This window comes from Rissa tridactyla, chromosome 12, assembly GCF_028500815.1.
Source record: "Rissa tridactyla isolate bRisTri1 chromosome 12, bRisTri1.patW.cur.20221130, whole genome shotgun sequence".
Classification (NCBI taxonomy): Eukaryota; Metazoa; Chordata; class Aves; order Charadriiformes; family Laridae; genus Rissa; species Rissa tridactyla.
Genome location: NC_071477.1, coordinates 4,870,529 through 4,884,767, shown reverse-complemented (window position 1 = coordinate 4,884,767; position 14,239 = coordinate 4,870,529). Strand labels below are relative to the sequence as shown.

Sequence of the window (14,239 nt, the reverse complement as noted above, 5' to 3'; positions counted from 1 at the left end):
GCCCAAACATAGCTGTCCCCACACAGAGTCTGGTCAAACCATCACATAAACAGGCCTTTTAGTAATAAAATTTATTATTTAAATAAATTCAAATCATTTTTACAATTATGGCTTAAATATCAAAAAAAGGAATGTTGAGGTTCAATCTTAGAAATGGTAGAAGCAGGTAGAAATATTTGTATTCAAAACGTCATTTGAGGTTCGCTGGAAGTCACGGACATACAAAAGATAAAAACCCGCCACATTTCAAGTTAGCCTTGATTTACACTTCATGACACTTAACATTTCATTTCTATTTAAAAAAACAAAACCCAACAATTTATTGCAGTAAATTGATCGTCCTACACAGATCTGTCCAAATCCTCAAAAACAGTCCAGTGGGCTTCTCCTTTGCCAGCTGGAGCCCAGGAGAGCTTTCCTAGTTCTGGATGTCTCTAATTTCACTGCCAGTCGGAGCAGGACGCATGGTGATGACTGCAACCGCATGGACCTGCTGCGTGCGCAGGTTCCCGGCGTTCAGCTTGGGCTCCAGCTCTGCCTAGTGCCGAGGAAATTAAGTTACCCTGTTGGATGAGCCCACATTTGTGTCCCGCAACAATGTTCTTTTGTCTGCGAGCCGGCGGCAAAGGTAGAGCCTGTGATTGGACAGATGGCCTGTGCACCACAGAATCACAGAATCGTTGTGAAGAGACCTTTAAGATCATCACGTCCAACCGTTAACCCAACACTGCCAAGTTACCACTAAACCATGTCCCTCAGCGCTACACCTACACATCTTTTAAGTACCTCCAGGGACGGTGACCCAACCGCTTCCCCGGGCAGCCTGTTCCAATGCTTGGTAACCCTTTCAGTGAAGAATTTTTTCCTAATATCCAGGCTAAACCTCCCCTGGCACACGTTGAGGCCATTTCCTCTTGTCCTATCGCCTGTTACTTGGGAGAAGAGACCCACACCATGCTGCCAGGGGTTTCCTACTGGAATTACCAAAGGTTTGGTGGTTTTGGTTGTTTTTGTTTTTTATAATTATTTTAAGAATATGTGCTTGAACATAAAATTCTTTCAAAAGTAAATTCAAAGCTCTGTGTGCAAATGAAACCAGACTACTTTGAACTTTTTCTCTCTATTCATTTCTATGATTCTCTCTATACACGAGCACAAGGGCAAGAACACGATATTCAGCTGGTGCTAACAGTCTATAAAAAGTTTCATTAATTGCACTTTCTGCTATCCCTGACTATTGCAGCTGCGGGACCAACTCTACGGGTACCTGCTCACAGCCCAATTCTAAGCACCAGGTACAAAATGCATCTTCAGAGTTAAAAAAAATATATGTATATTGTCTTGCAACACAGAGGTGACCAAGCATAGCATTTCAGCCTAGGCTTTAGCCTCCAAGGAGTAGCAGTAAACATTTTTTTCCCCCCACTAAGGGCAGGAGGAGACACTTTTTGAAGCATCTTTCTTGGTCTATACAAACACATGACCAAACCCCATACAAGAGCACTGGACTAAGCCACTACGCTTGGGTTGAGTCTCCTCATTTGTGTTACGTGTAATGAAATAACCATCAAAAAAAGGAGGGGAGAAACTCTACACTTACGTTAGGTCATGAAAATGAGACGCCCTGGTTCTAAAGGGACCAAGAACGACGCTGGCACCATGCTAAAGTATTTATCCCAACAATTCTAGCGCCTTTGCAATTCTCCACATCATCTTGGAGATACACGATTGTATTTCAGTAGTCCACAAAATGATTCCCATACAAGCTTATTTTGGAATTGTAATAATATTTGCAATTTGCAATGGCAATATGCAAAATCAGGCTGGCGCAGAGTCTTTTAAGATCCCAGGTGGGATGACTTCAAAGAGGAACAATGAACTTTACATCCTACCAGCTTTTATCAAGCATCTTTAGAACCAGCAGGAGGTATTTCCTACAGGCTTTTGTCCCTTATGGAATCGCCAGCCATATGCCCGATATTACGCTTCAGTAAGACGAGAGCAAGCCTGGGGGTTCTCTAACGTACAGATCAAGCCCACCAAATGCAGAAGTGCAGGAAGGTACTTTAAAATAAGGAAGAGAAGAACCAAATTTCCCCATAGGTTCTCGAGTCAAGTTTAACACAGTCATGAGAAGAAACACAGCGTTAAATAAGGACTTTTCCAGACACAACGCTTTCTTATTGCACATTCCTCCACACCGGAAAGAGCCATGCTGCATTTTCAGTTGCAAACAGGACAAAATTCACCCTTGCCATGGCGCTGTGAAGTCACGGGGACCCCTCCCTTAGGCCAAGGAGGACTCGTGTCCCAGCACAGTATATACCTGTTGCAAAACCACCGTGTTTGCATCTTGGCTCCATCCCACGTGAACGTTTCGCCACGGCCAGGCGCGTGGTCCTGGGGAGAGCTGAGGCAGGCACTTCATACATTCAGAATTGAAATGAGATAAAAGACACCCTCCCTCGAAACTATCAACCTTCACAAAAGCAGCTGCGTGATTCAGCAGAGAGCACCACTTCCCCGCTACCCATCTGTATCAGCCATACGTAACCGGGCAAAAGCAGCCTTCTCTAGTGAATCACAGCTTCCAGTTCACAGCAGTTTGGCTACTTAAAATAATAATAATAATAATAGAAAAAAAACACATTATACACAAATATGCTGTGGTACGTTTATCAAATTTCCATCCCCGCTCTTAAAAACTCAGGCCGTAAGGCTGTGAAACAAATTCACAGAGTTAAAAAGTTAATAAATTAGAAGCAGCTTTAAAAAAATCTGGAGTAGGAAAGGGGGGCTTTTACAGGAGGAGATTTCAGATAAGACTCAGAACAGTTTAAAATATGCTTACAATTTCCAACGGTCCCTGGTAGGAGCGGTCCTCGCTTTTCATTAACTTTATACTGGTGAGGACAACCTCCTTTGTAGAAAGAATAAGTAAATCTATTTACAAAATCAACTTGGCCTCGGCTCTGTGATATTTACACACTTGGAGAACAGCGTTTTGGCTAGACAAAGAGTGGTACGTGGTTCTCTCTTTGCTTTCTTCCTTCATTTAAAAAAAAAAACCAAAATGACGACAACAAAAAAAACCAAAACAAATTGTTTTTCTGCTTTGAGAAAAAGAGAAGCCTTAAAAATTCCCTGGCCTTGGTTTTAAAATGAGTGGTAGTACCCAGAAGCTTTGGTCCTCTATGGCAAATCGCAGCTTGCACACGGTCATTCCACCCTCGACGAATGGACTGAGTATTTGGTCCCCAAAACGCAGCTGCACCGGCAGATAGGATGGGGGCTCCACTGAGCATCTTACAGTTACAAAAATAGTGTCATCAATAAAGTCACACACCCATCCATCCATTTCCAATGATTTTTGGTTTGCTAGAGCTGAAAGTTCCTGTCCAAGGTTGCACTGATTAAAAAAAGAAACCACCCCACGACGCCAAAGCACACACTGAAGCTGAGCTGTCGCTGCGCAGGGGAAGATGCTGGCTCCATGGGTCATTAAATAATGGAAAGATTGCGTCCTTCCCAAGGCACACGTAACGCAGTTCAGGTAGAGAGGGACGAGCTCATCGAGCTGCAACCCATCCTCATCGGCGGATGGATGAAGTCTTCCTGACAAAAATCCCCTGGGCTGCAGTAGAGCAGTTGTGCTGTCGGTAATGCTGAAGCAGCCTCCTCCACAGAGGGTTGCACTCCAGGAGGTACCGGTTCCCTGTTGGCACGGGGATGGGGACAGCGGGTTAGTGGCCGGGAAAGGCTTGGATGATACCATCACAGACCAGTCACGGAAAGTTCTGTCTGACATTTCTAGCCTAAGGGTGCTGGATAACTTGCAGGGACATTTCCTTCGGACATTTCCTCTGCGGAATCCCAGCTCCCTTTACAGTGCTGTCATATCTGCGAGCAGCTCCCCTACACACCACAGCCCATCTGCGTGATTAGGAGGAAAACAAGCAGCCAAATGCTGTTAGGAGAGAGCTCTAGCATGCAAGTGATGGAAACAACATGGTCCAAACCAGAGGGTGAGAAAAACTAATTATACATGCTGTACCGGAGCCACGCAGGATCTCTGCTTTGTGCAGACTTCCCAGATAGCCCAGTTACAAAACCACAGACAGCCTAAGGGCAGAAGAATAAAGCAAGGCCATCGGTTATACTAGTTTGGATCTCCACCCCTTTATCCAAGCATCCTGTTCCCCTGCAGGCCTGTGCACGCTCCCAGGAGACCCACCTACAATGCAGAGTCCTTCCTGAGCTCGCGTGATGCCCACATTGACCTGGTTTGGGTCAGTAACAAACCCCAGGTACTTCTTCTGCCAGCTCTTTGTGGGCTTCTTATCAATCTCTGATCGGGGGCAGGAGCGTACGGTCGACAGGATCACGTATCTCCACTCACTTCCTAGAAAGCAGAATTGAAAGATTTTTTTTTAGAAGGAAGCATCTGGCCTCCCCTCCACCCCACAAGACACTCATTTCTCTACAGCGAGACCCACAAAACTGCAGCCACCGTTTGGGTTTCTCTAGCTTTGGAGGCCATGGGACCCCTGGTCGTTGCTCTCCAAAGAGTATGTGCTACGGCAGTTCTTTAACACCCCCTTCTGACATCCTCCACTTCCCTACCTTCATCAGTCTCACCCTGCCTGGGCACTCCAGAGTTTCCCAAAGGATTTATTACAATGACAAATCACCCAGAAACCTGGCCCAGGGATGCTTCCTCCATGGCTGAAATGACCCTGGTGTAGGACTTGCTCAAAGACCATCTCTGTGATAGGTTGCTTCCGTTCTGGGGAAGGCAGGAGAGCACAGAACCAACCCCCGCCTCTCCTGCCAGCTCACCTTGACTCTTCATGATGGTGCAGACGGTCACTCCACGGATGCCCTCCTTCAGGAGGCCCTTGCTGATCTCGGACACCTGGGCGTTGTAGGGGCTCAGGATGGCGATATTCTCTGGCCGGATGGTGCCATCTAGTGTCAGCTGCTTCGCTATCCTCACCTGGGGAGAGCAGGATCCTGCTCACTTGGGAGCGCGGTGGCTGGAGGGAACCAGTCCTCCAGCAGCCTGTCCCCAGGGCAGCCATGGTGCCCGGCTGCGCTGCTTGCCCTGCCCTGGGTCACGCTTCCCTACAGCTGCCTCTGGCCAGGAACATCGTGGAGTGCTCCAGACCCGAGAAGACGCCAGGCAGATACTGCACCCCACTGATCCTTGTCCTGTATCACTACCCATCATCCCACCATGATCCCCAGAGTCACCCAACACAACACCCTCCCTTGTACATCTCCAGCAGTTCCCCAGGACCCTCCTCACCGCCTGCTCCGCTTCTTCTAGGTTAGCTTTGGAGTTCTCGTTTCCTTCCTCAGTAGAAATCATGAGGCTCTGCTCCTTCCCTTCCATGTGCCCAAAGATGATGGGGCAGCAGCCATTGTCTTTGTGGTGGAAGACACTGGGTTTACGAAGAAGCTGGGGACACGTTTTCAGCCGCATTTCATAAAACTCCTGGGATGGGAACTCGCAAATGTCTTTGTGCTGGGAGAGAAAAGGGGAGAAACTGAGGTGAACAAAAACCAAGGAACTTCTCAACCTGCAGCATCTTTTTGGGGAGGCTTCACCTGCAATGCCACTGTGCTACAAGCCAGCACCAGGCGAGGGCATTGTTCATCACTCTAGGAAAGGAAAGCACTAATGGAGAATATCTGTTTCCCAGTGGCTTGAGGCAAGCCCCGATAGCAGCATTTTCTGTGATAGAGAAAAGACAATCCACTCGAGGGCCTCACCATGCGGTACTGCGTATCCAGCATCCACGCCTGATGCCGGTAGCGCTCAAAGAGAGACGTCTCCATGCCAAGACTCTTGCAGAAGTCATTGTTGACCACAGGCCGCAGCTGTTTGTGATCCCCAAGCAAAACAACCTGAAACGAAGAGTGGACACCTCAGCTATGAGGGTGGGTGGCACTGGTGAAGGCATTCAGCTCTTTGAAAAGCTATTTGCACACAGATATTTGGTGCTCCTTATTTCTGTTATGGTTAAAGCAACCTCAATCAAGGAACCATGTTGGGCCTTATATAAAGATCTCGACCCAGATAATGCAGAGCCTAGTTCTCTTCCGATAGAACTCATCATGCAGTAAGTCTGCTGAGATCTGCTCCATGCTTCTTGTCACGTCAATACTTTTTACCTGGGCCAGCACAATTTTTGGTGGCAGTGACACCCACCCTGTAAAGAAGCACCAAAAATCCAGCCACACCACCACTTGGTTTCTCTTGCAGAAAGGCAAGAGGAAGTTTAGAGGAGACACTATGGGTGTAACTGTTTGGAGACAAGGAGCTGAACTGATGCACGCAGCAGAGAGGTGAGCAGATGCAATAGTTCTCCACCACAGCTTTCAGGCCTACAGCAGGTCTTACGACTCTGCTTTGTGCGATACGAACAGATAATGCACAGCTCATACATCTAGTGAGAATACTTACGTACCGCATCTACCTCTCTGTGCCTCAAGATTTTCATTATAGTTAGTGAAGTTATACCACAAAGCAAACAACTCCCTGAAGGCTGAGACACTGACGCACCATCATAGATGCCACCAAGAACAACCCTCAAACCTGGTAAAACTTGGAAGAGTAGCATGGTAAGGGTGGAAGACATGCAAAGGTCTGAGAGCCCTGAGCAGCCATCCTAGAGACACATCTTTGGAAGGGACTTACCTTCTCAGCATGGCGGTGGCTGACCAAGGGGATGAGGGTCTCAGGCTCCGTGGACATGGCACACTCATCGATGATTACCTGCTTGACATTGAGCTGCTCCAGGGAAGAGGCGGATGCGGCGGAGCACGTGCACAGGATGACATCGTGGCCTGCCAGTTCATAGGCACGAGCAGCTGACAAGTGATTTTTGTACCTGGTGGTTGATGCAGAAGACACCAGGTCACGCATAGGGGAAACATCTCCAGGTTCCTCATGCAGGAACCAGGCAGAGGCTACACTTTCCCAAATGACTATGGCTCCGTCTCCCTACCCAGGATGAGCTGGTGTTTCCAGAAAAGGGCTTTGGATGGACACTGTAGGAAATGCATTTTGTCCTGAACTCAACAGGGCAGGGACTCAGGGTGGAGGATGCAAGTGTCACACATGCACAGTATGACTTTTTGGTCCAGAGGGACAACAGCACCAGAGCAGAAGCGATGCGGATGCTCTGCACTGTACCACTAACCCTGAGCTAATCACTTTTTATCATCATTCCAAACACACAGCTTGATTAATCCACCTCGATGCTGTCACCTAGTCCCTTGTCTTGCATGAGCCAGGACAAAGGCGCTGACTTTCACGCAGCCTACGAGTCTGTGTCAGCTGAGACCCAGCAAGTGTAGCCCCAACCTCTTCTCGCAGGGGAAGGAGATTGCTGCACTGCGCTCCTTCAGGCAGCGCTTCAGAGGTGGCACAAGGCCAGAGTCAGCCATCTCTCACCAGGGTCTCTTTCTACTCACTTCTTTGTTTCTTCTTCTGTTATAAGCTCTCCTTTCTTCATCCGAGCGTCAAAGTTACAGATCTCCTGCCATAAAGGGTTGGGCGGCCGCCGGATGCGATGATGCAGGATTATTTCGCTGAATAAAGAGTCAATATATAAATATTTTTCCCCACACAGACCCAAGTGATCTCTTGTACAGTGAAGTATACCACATCTGTCTATGTGGAGAAACCCCATTAGCTAAAGAAGTCACAGCCAGACTGTTCCATCTTTATAGAGCTCACCCTCGAGGACACAAAATACAACCACCTTTCTTTAGTAGTTGCAAGCAGGAATGAAGTCAGAGACACTTAGAGCTGTTCAAAACAGAGATGAAAACATCTAGGGTGTTTCCTGACTAGGTGCTACATTAGACTATACACCTTCACTTGAAAAAATTAAGTACAAAGCAGGTTAATAGTGCTGCTCCACAGTAGAGAGTGGAAACCACATTTGTTCTGGCTTGTTCGGCTTTACCGGTGCAGAAAACATCGCTCCCCAGCGCTCTCGCAGCCTGTGGGGCCATGCAGTCCTACCTGAGCTCCCGCTTTGGTTTTGCATCCCGCAAGGCTTTGCGGTAGAGGTGCCGGTTGCTCCCCGGGTACGGGAATTCCATCGTTTCAATGGCCTCCCCATAAACCCTCAGTGGTTTCAGGTTCTTCATCTTCAGCAGCATCTCTGGGGAAGGAGAAGAGGTCTGCTCAGGCAGCACCAGGCACCAGTGATGCTGAGAAAGCTCCTGCCCTGTGAGGTGCCCAGCGTTTGCCGGGCACTTGCCTCTTCTCCCCACCCCCTCGTTCACCAACCCCACCTTCACCGGTCCTCGCCCTGCAGCGAGGGATCTTCTGCAAGGACCAGCCCCGCTTTCTGCCCCTCCTGCTCACGGCCACATGTTCTCCCTCCCACCAGTACGAGCCAACTCGGGGGCTTAAAACCGATAGTTACCAGCAACAACATCAACAGACTTGTTGGACGGGCCACAGTACAAGATGCACCTTCTCCCCTTGGGCTTTTCTTCTTCAGCGGATGGTGTTTGCTCCTTCTCGACGCTCTCCTCATTCAGCTTATGGAACCAGTAGACAATGTGAGTTCCAACGACGGTTTTCCCTGTGCCTAGAAAAACAAGGAGGTTGCTGAGAACACTTTAACCGTGACACCCATGCTCTAGATCAGCATCTGGAGGATCAGCCATGACATAAAAAATCAAAAACTGAGGGGACTGCCTTGAAGAGCTGTGGGTGATGCCAACCCACGCTACCATCTTCTGTCTCGGGAAGGGTCCTCTGGAAAGCAACAGATTAACTCTAACCTGCTTTTCATAACAAAGTAGGCCTGTACTTGTGCCGTCCCCCCCGGCCTTACCTGGTGGGCCTTGGATGAGCGTGAAGGGTTTTCTCAGAGCCATTAGAATCGCCTGGTTCTGACTGTGGTTAAGTTTCCTGGGGCTGCCAGGGAGATCAAAGGATTTTTGATGCAGGATTTTGGACGTCGTCACTGTTACGGCAAAGAGCGAAAAAAAAAACCAAAAAAACCACAAGTTTAAAGGTTACTGAAGACAGCACACAAGGGATTCAACAGGAGGATGCAGTAGGTACCAAGCAATCATGGCCCATTTACAAGGCCACCTAAAAGGAATCCTTCTCCTGTGCCAAGATGTTCTGCCCGTGAGCCTTCTTCTGTGGGTCCTAGGGATTAAAACATCACCCATGCCACCCTCCAGACCGGCATCCCACGTTACCTTCACTCTGCCAGGCTGGCAGCTCCTCTCCTCCCCTTGGCAGGGGAACCTCCTGGTCCGGGAGCATAACCCCTACGGCAAGGACCCACTGAAGCTGCCAGGGCACCTGCCCGGCCAGAAGCAAGTAGCCACAAGGTAAGAATGGTGAATATCTGCACCTACCTTTTTTAGGAGGTTCGTGGCCCAGGGCAATGCTTCTAGCAAGCTCAGAGGCATACGCGAGCTTCCAAATTGCCTTTTCTTTCCGTCTGACAGAGGGAAAAATAAGAATGAATGGAATGTATCTTAAAATAGCAAAAATTGTAACACAGCTTTGTACAACTGTCTTGTTTATTCTTTCTCCCCGCTTTGGTGTTGCATTAAATCCACAAAGAACTTAAACCAAAACAACTCTTATTCTGCTCTTTTGCATCTGGGACTATTTCTCAACGGTCTGAAGAGCTGGGCCTGCAAAGACATTGAGAGCAAGAAGCACAGCTTCTGTCCCAACTCCATTTTATTATGGCCCACCCCATTTTATTGGATTAGCTTCCAGGTTTTTTTTCCTAAAATTCACGATACAAAAGGAAGCATATTCTGCCCTGAAAAAGCTACTGCAGTTGTGGGTGCGTAGCAGTCCATGCTGTGTACAAAGAAGGGCAAACCAGACATCAGCTCTGCTTTAATAAGAGCAGATCTTGCTTCACAGCACCAACAAAGGGGAACGATTGGGAAATCAGGGAGCACTTCTGCTAAGCAAACCCTGATCCAGTGCTTCATGCTGCCTTTCATGACACATATTGCAGCAATCCTGTAACATAAGAAACAGCTGCCCAGGGAAATTTCAGCACGGCACCTTTCCCTGTCTCCCCGTTATCAAGGTCAACCAGAAGAGCAAGAGGCCATCTGGAGAACAGATCTGAGAAATGCTGCCACCCCTACCAAACATCAACAGCCCAACAGCATGGCCAAGTGAAGCTGGGCAAAGACAGGTTTTTTTGGGGGGGATCAGCCACACCAGTGAGAAAAACCCATTTGGGTGCAGCAAAGGAGTCCCGTGAGAAGCCATTGCTCTGCACGGACAGGTCAACCAGAGCACAACCACTAAGCACACTTACACGTCTGGCAGCATCTTTGGTATGAGCTCCACTGTGAACCTGGCAGAGGCCTGTGAGATTTCCACGGGGATGTTCTCCATAGACATAGAGCGGATGTAAAAGTTCATGGTCTGCTGACTAGTCCTGTCTGACTTCTCATCGTCGCTGAACTCTTCAGTGACCCCGTGAGCCACCCAGGTATAGGTATCTGGATCAACCGTAAGTTTGCTTTCTGACCTGCCCTTGTTAAGAAGAGTCAGGTTCTGGAGGCTGTGGCTAAGGCAATCCTCATCGCTTTGAAGGCTCCCAAGCTTCAGCCCACCTAGGCGAATGCACAAGTAACAGTAGTTGAAGTCCACTTCAATGGAGCACTCCTCCAAAAATTTTTTGTCTAGGAGGAAACTCCCTTGCAGCTGTCCTTTGCTTGTCCTTTGCTTCGCCCAGGTTATTTTGACACCATGGAGGACAATCGAGTCATTTTCAGCTACCGCACACGAAGCAGACTCCATGGCGCTCATCGGCATCCAAACCTTGCTATACTCCGCTGGATGCTTGTACTTGTCTTTGGACGGCAGGGTGGCATAGGCAGAGAAGCAATCAATAGGCTTTTCCATGTGCTGCAGGCAGACGTCGAAACCCGGCGTCACGCACCACAGCTGCACGAAGGGCACCAGGAAGCCCCGGCAGACATCCGTGGTGAGCTGGAACCGCAGCGCGTCGCCGGCACTCAGCTCCAGGAAGAGCTCCGTGTAGTGCGAGCACTGGCTCTTCCTTACCCAGCCCACGTGCCGCTGGTACAGGTCCTTGCTCTTCTGAAGGATGGAGGCCGCGGTCTCAAAATCCTCCCTCCTGATGGCTGCCAGCACCTCTTGCCAAGTCTGGGTGCCAAAGAAGGTGACGCTGAGGTCGCGGAGAGGTCCTTCCTGCAGGCTGTGCTCCTTTGTCATCTCCACAAAGTACACCCTCCTCTTCCACAGCAGCCTGATGCTGCTCTTCTCCTGGATGAACATGGGCTGCTCTATCAGCTGAAGAGACCTGTAGTTAATTATCTGGGGATCTGGAAGACTCTCTTTGTTCAGTGGAAACAGGACTTTAAAATATTTTTGCATCCCTTCGATATCCACTACAAAGGCGATCTTCTGCAGGACCTGGCCCTTGAGCTGGGTGGCCATCTGCAGGCAGCGGGCTCTCTTCTCATATGTCACCGCCTGGGAATTCTTCCTGTTGAAGTCATGACAGAGAAACTCAATGTCATCTAAAGAATAGACAATGGGCTTCTTGCGGAGCACGGAATGAAGGTGCCGCTGGACCACGACATCCATGTACCGGCGGATGGGAGAGGAAGCCCAGGTGTACGAGTCAACGTGCAGGGAATAATGGCCCGCTTTCGACTGGACAGTGGAGTTGGAGCGACTGAAATAGGAGCGGCTGAGCAGTCTCCTGAACTCCAGGGCCACAGGGGCCAGCTTCGGATGGATGTCATCAGTGACAATAAGGTCTATCATCTTGTGGAAGTTGCGGACATTAGCAGCTGACTGCAGGTGCTCCCAGATCGGGGACAGGAGACTGAACACTACATTGTTAGGGGAGTCTTGGCCAGGAGGCACCTCTCCCAGGTGGTGCGAGAGATGGATGGACAAGGGAAGGATGTGTCTGTACTTGTTTTTCATGAGTGATAACTGTTGAAGGCTTGGCTCGCACTGGCATCGGAGAGGAGTGATGTTTCTGGTCCCCTCCTGGTTGGTGAGGAACTCTGCCACAAAACTGTTGAACATGATCATCAACTCCTCTATCATCTGATGGGACCCCCTGTTACCCGGGGAGCTTTCCTCGTCCATCCGGTCATAGAAACAGTCCTCCTGCAGCCGAAACTTCCGATGGATCCTGGAGAAGTGATAAGCCACAGCTATGCAATCCTCCACGGTATTGAAACGAAGGGCTCCTGCCGCTCCCCTGTAGTGGTCCTTAATGCAAAGCTCTGCCTCTTCATAGGACAGCTGCTGGTCCGAGCGGATCACAGAGATGGTGAAGACTCCCTTTAACATCTCATCAGTCTTCTTTTCTACAGTGACAAACAAGGAGATCACCCGGCGATCTTTCTGTGGCAGAAGGCTGCAGACATCTTGGCTAATGTGGGGTGGGAACATACACAGAGGCTCCTGGTTAGGAGCATAGTAGGTGACACCCCGCTTCTTTGCTTCCAGGTCCAAAGCGCTGCCTTTGGGAATGATGCCAGCCACATCTGCAATGTGGATCCCAATCTCATATTGATGCCCAAGATCCCTAACGCTGATAGCGTCGTCCAAATCCCGGGCACCTTGAGGGTCAACAGTGAAGGTCAGGTAACTCCGACAGTCCTTCAGATTTTCCTTGGTGAGGTTTAGTTTGCTGCTGGAAGTGTATTTGGCTGATTCCTTGGTGACAGCAGCTGGGTATTTCTTCTCCAAACCATATTCCAAGTCGAGGATCTTTAAGCCCTCTTCCAAAGTCAATGCTGCATGCAGAATCTCTGTTATTATCCCCAAAGGGTAGTAAAACCCTTCCCGCCAGGAGATAACCTGGACGCAGAACAACTGGCATCTTCTCGTCTCCTGGCTGATCTTCTCGCAGCTGACCACTCTGTACTTCCCATTGACAAGCCTGCGGATGGGAATGACATTGGGTTTCTCTTTCAGCCCTGGGACAAATATTTTGGTGACAGTGCGATCGATGGGTATCATCACCCGGGGATCAAATTCATCCATCATGCAGATGAAGGTCCGTTCTCTCTCCGCACGCTTTAAGATGCCCACCACCTTCCCCTGAGGGCGGTGGCTGCTGCTGTCAGCCGTGCTGTTCTGCAGGATTTCCACGAGCACCTCGTCCCCAGTGAAGGCCGTCCCACAGTGAACTCTGCCTTTGATCTGAATGGTCATTGCAGGGGAGTCGTTGAGGGTGAAGGCAGAAGCTCTGTCGAACCCTTCTTTGATCAGCTCACATCTCTTGTACATTTTGGGGTGCATGTGCAGATACTCCTGCATCATCTGAGAAGAGAAGCTGACGTATTCCTGCCTGTGTTTACACAGGTTTGAAGCCTCGGTCTTCACGTTCAACAGCCCTTCATCGGATACCGTCACCAGCACGTTCTTGCTCTCATCTAAGAGCTCCTGAAGGATGGGATCATCAGGATTCATGCTCTCAGCCTCGGAGCTCCAGGAATCTGTATCGCTGTCCTCCTCGTCCCTCTCTGGGCTCCTCCTGCTCCAGCTCTCCTTGTCGCACGCAGCCTGTTTGATCTGGGCCATCGTCAGGTCCTCCGGGAAGATGCTCCCCTTCTCGATGCACTGCTGGATGAAGCGCTTCCATACCTTGCTGCACTGGCCATGGGAGCACAAGGCCACCGCATCCCCCACCGCAATAACCAGTGACTGAGCCCGGGTCATGATGGTGTTGAGCACTCTGGCTTCGTTGAAGAACTCGAGGTGGTGGGAGGCTGAAACGCGCAGGCTCTCACTGGTGTGGACTGTGCTGATGATGATGACCCGGAACTCCCGCCCTGCACCATAGGGGACAAGGGAGAAGTCACTCACGGGAACCCAACGGGGAAGACCCTGTCTGGCTGCCACCCGGCGCTCTGCCCGTCTACACTGTGTTACGTGGCCATGGGCTGATGTAACCTCGCTCGGCTGAGTCACAGGAGTCGCCTGATGTGAATAAAGCAGCTCTTGGGGATCGCGAGGGCCTCCAGGTATGAACCAGGATGGACAGGCACCACGAGGCCACCACCACCCACGCACCAGGGAGCGTGGAGACAGGAGAAAGGCAGGGCACCGGACCAGTGCAGCCACAAGTGCCCAGGGAGCAGCCCCCGCCAGCCACTCCTCGCAAACATGGATAGTTTTCCGTGAATCCTAAACTCCTCGGGGAACTGAGGGGTCTCGCAG

The 14,239-nt window shown here is 49.9% G+C and overlaps 1 protein-coding gene across 5 annotated transcripts in view; it reads right to left on the bottom strand.

The window, feature by feature from the left end:
• Positions 1–56: 56 nt before the first annotated feature.
• HELZ2 (helicase with zinc finger 2) overlaps positions 57–14,239 on the bottom strand; it is a 31,592-nt gene continuing 17,409 nt past the window's right edge. For all 5 annotated transcript variants that reach the window (XM_054218083.1, XM_054218080.1, XM_054218081.1 and 2 more), the window contains exons 9-20: positions 10,338–13,851; positions 9,403–9,488; positions 8,865–8,996; positions 8,448–8,615; positions 8,039–8,180; positions 7,483–7,599; positions 6,704–6,896; positions 5,776–5,910; positions 5,309–5,527; positions 4,840–4,996; positions 4,235–4,402; positions 57–3,715 (exon numbers count right to left, since the gene is read on the bottom strand). In XM_054218083.1, coding sequence (XP_054074058.1) covers positions 3,591–3,715; positions 4,235–4,402; positions 4,840–4,996; positions 5,309–5,527; positions 5,776–5,910; positions 6,704–6,896; positions 7,483–7,599; positions 8,039–8,180; positions 8,448–8,615; positions 8,865–8,996; positions 9,403–9,488; positions 10,338–13,851 — 5,156 coding nt within the window. In that variant the 3' untranslated portion in view covers positions 57–3,590. The remainder of the gene's footprint in view (positions 3,716–4,234; positions 4,403–4,839; positions 4,997–5,308; positions 5,528–5,775; positions 5,911–6,703; positions 6,897–7,482; positions 7,600–8,038; positions 8,181–8,447; positions 8,616–8,864; positions 8,997–9,402; positions 9,489–10,337; positions 13,852–14,239) is intronic.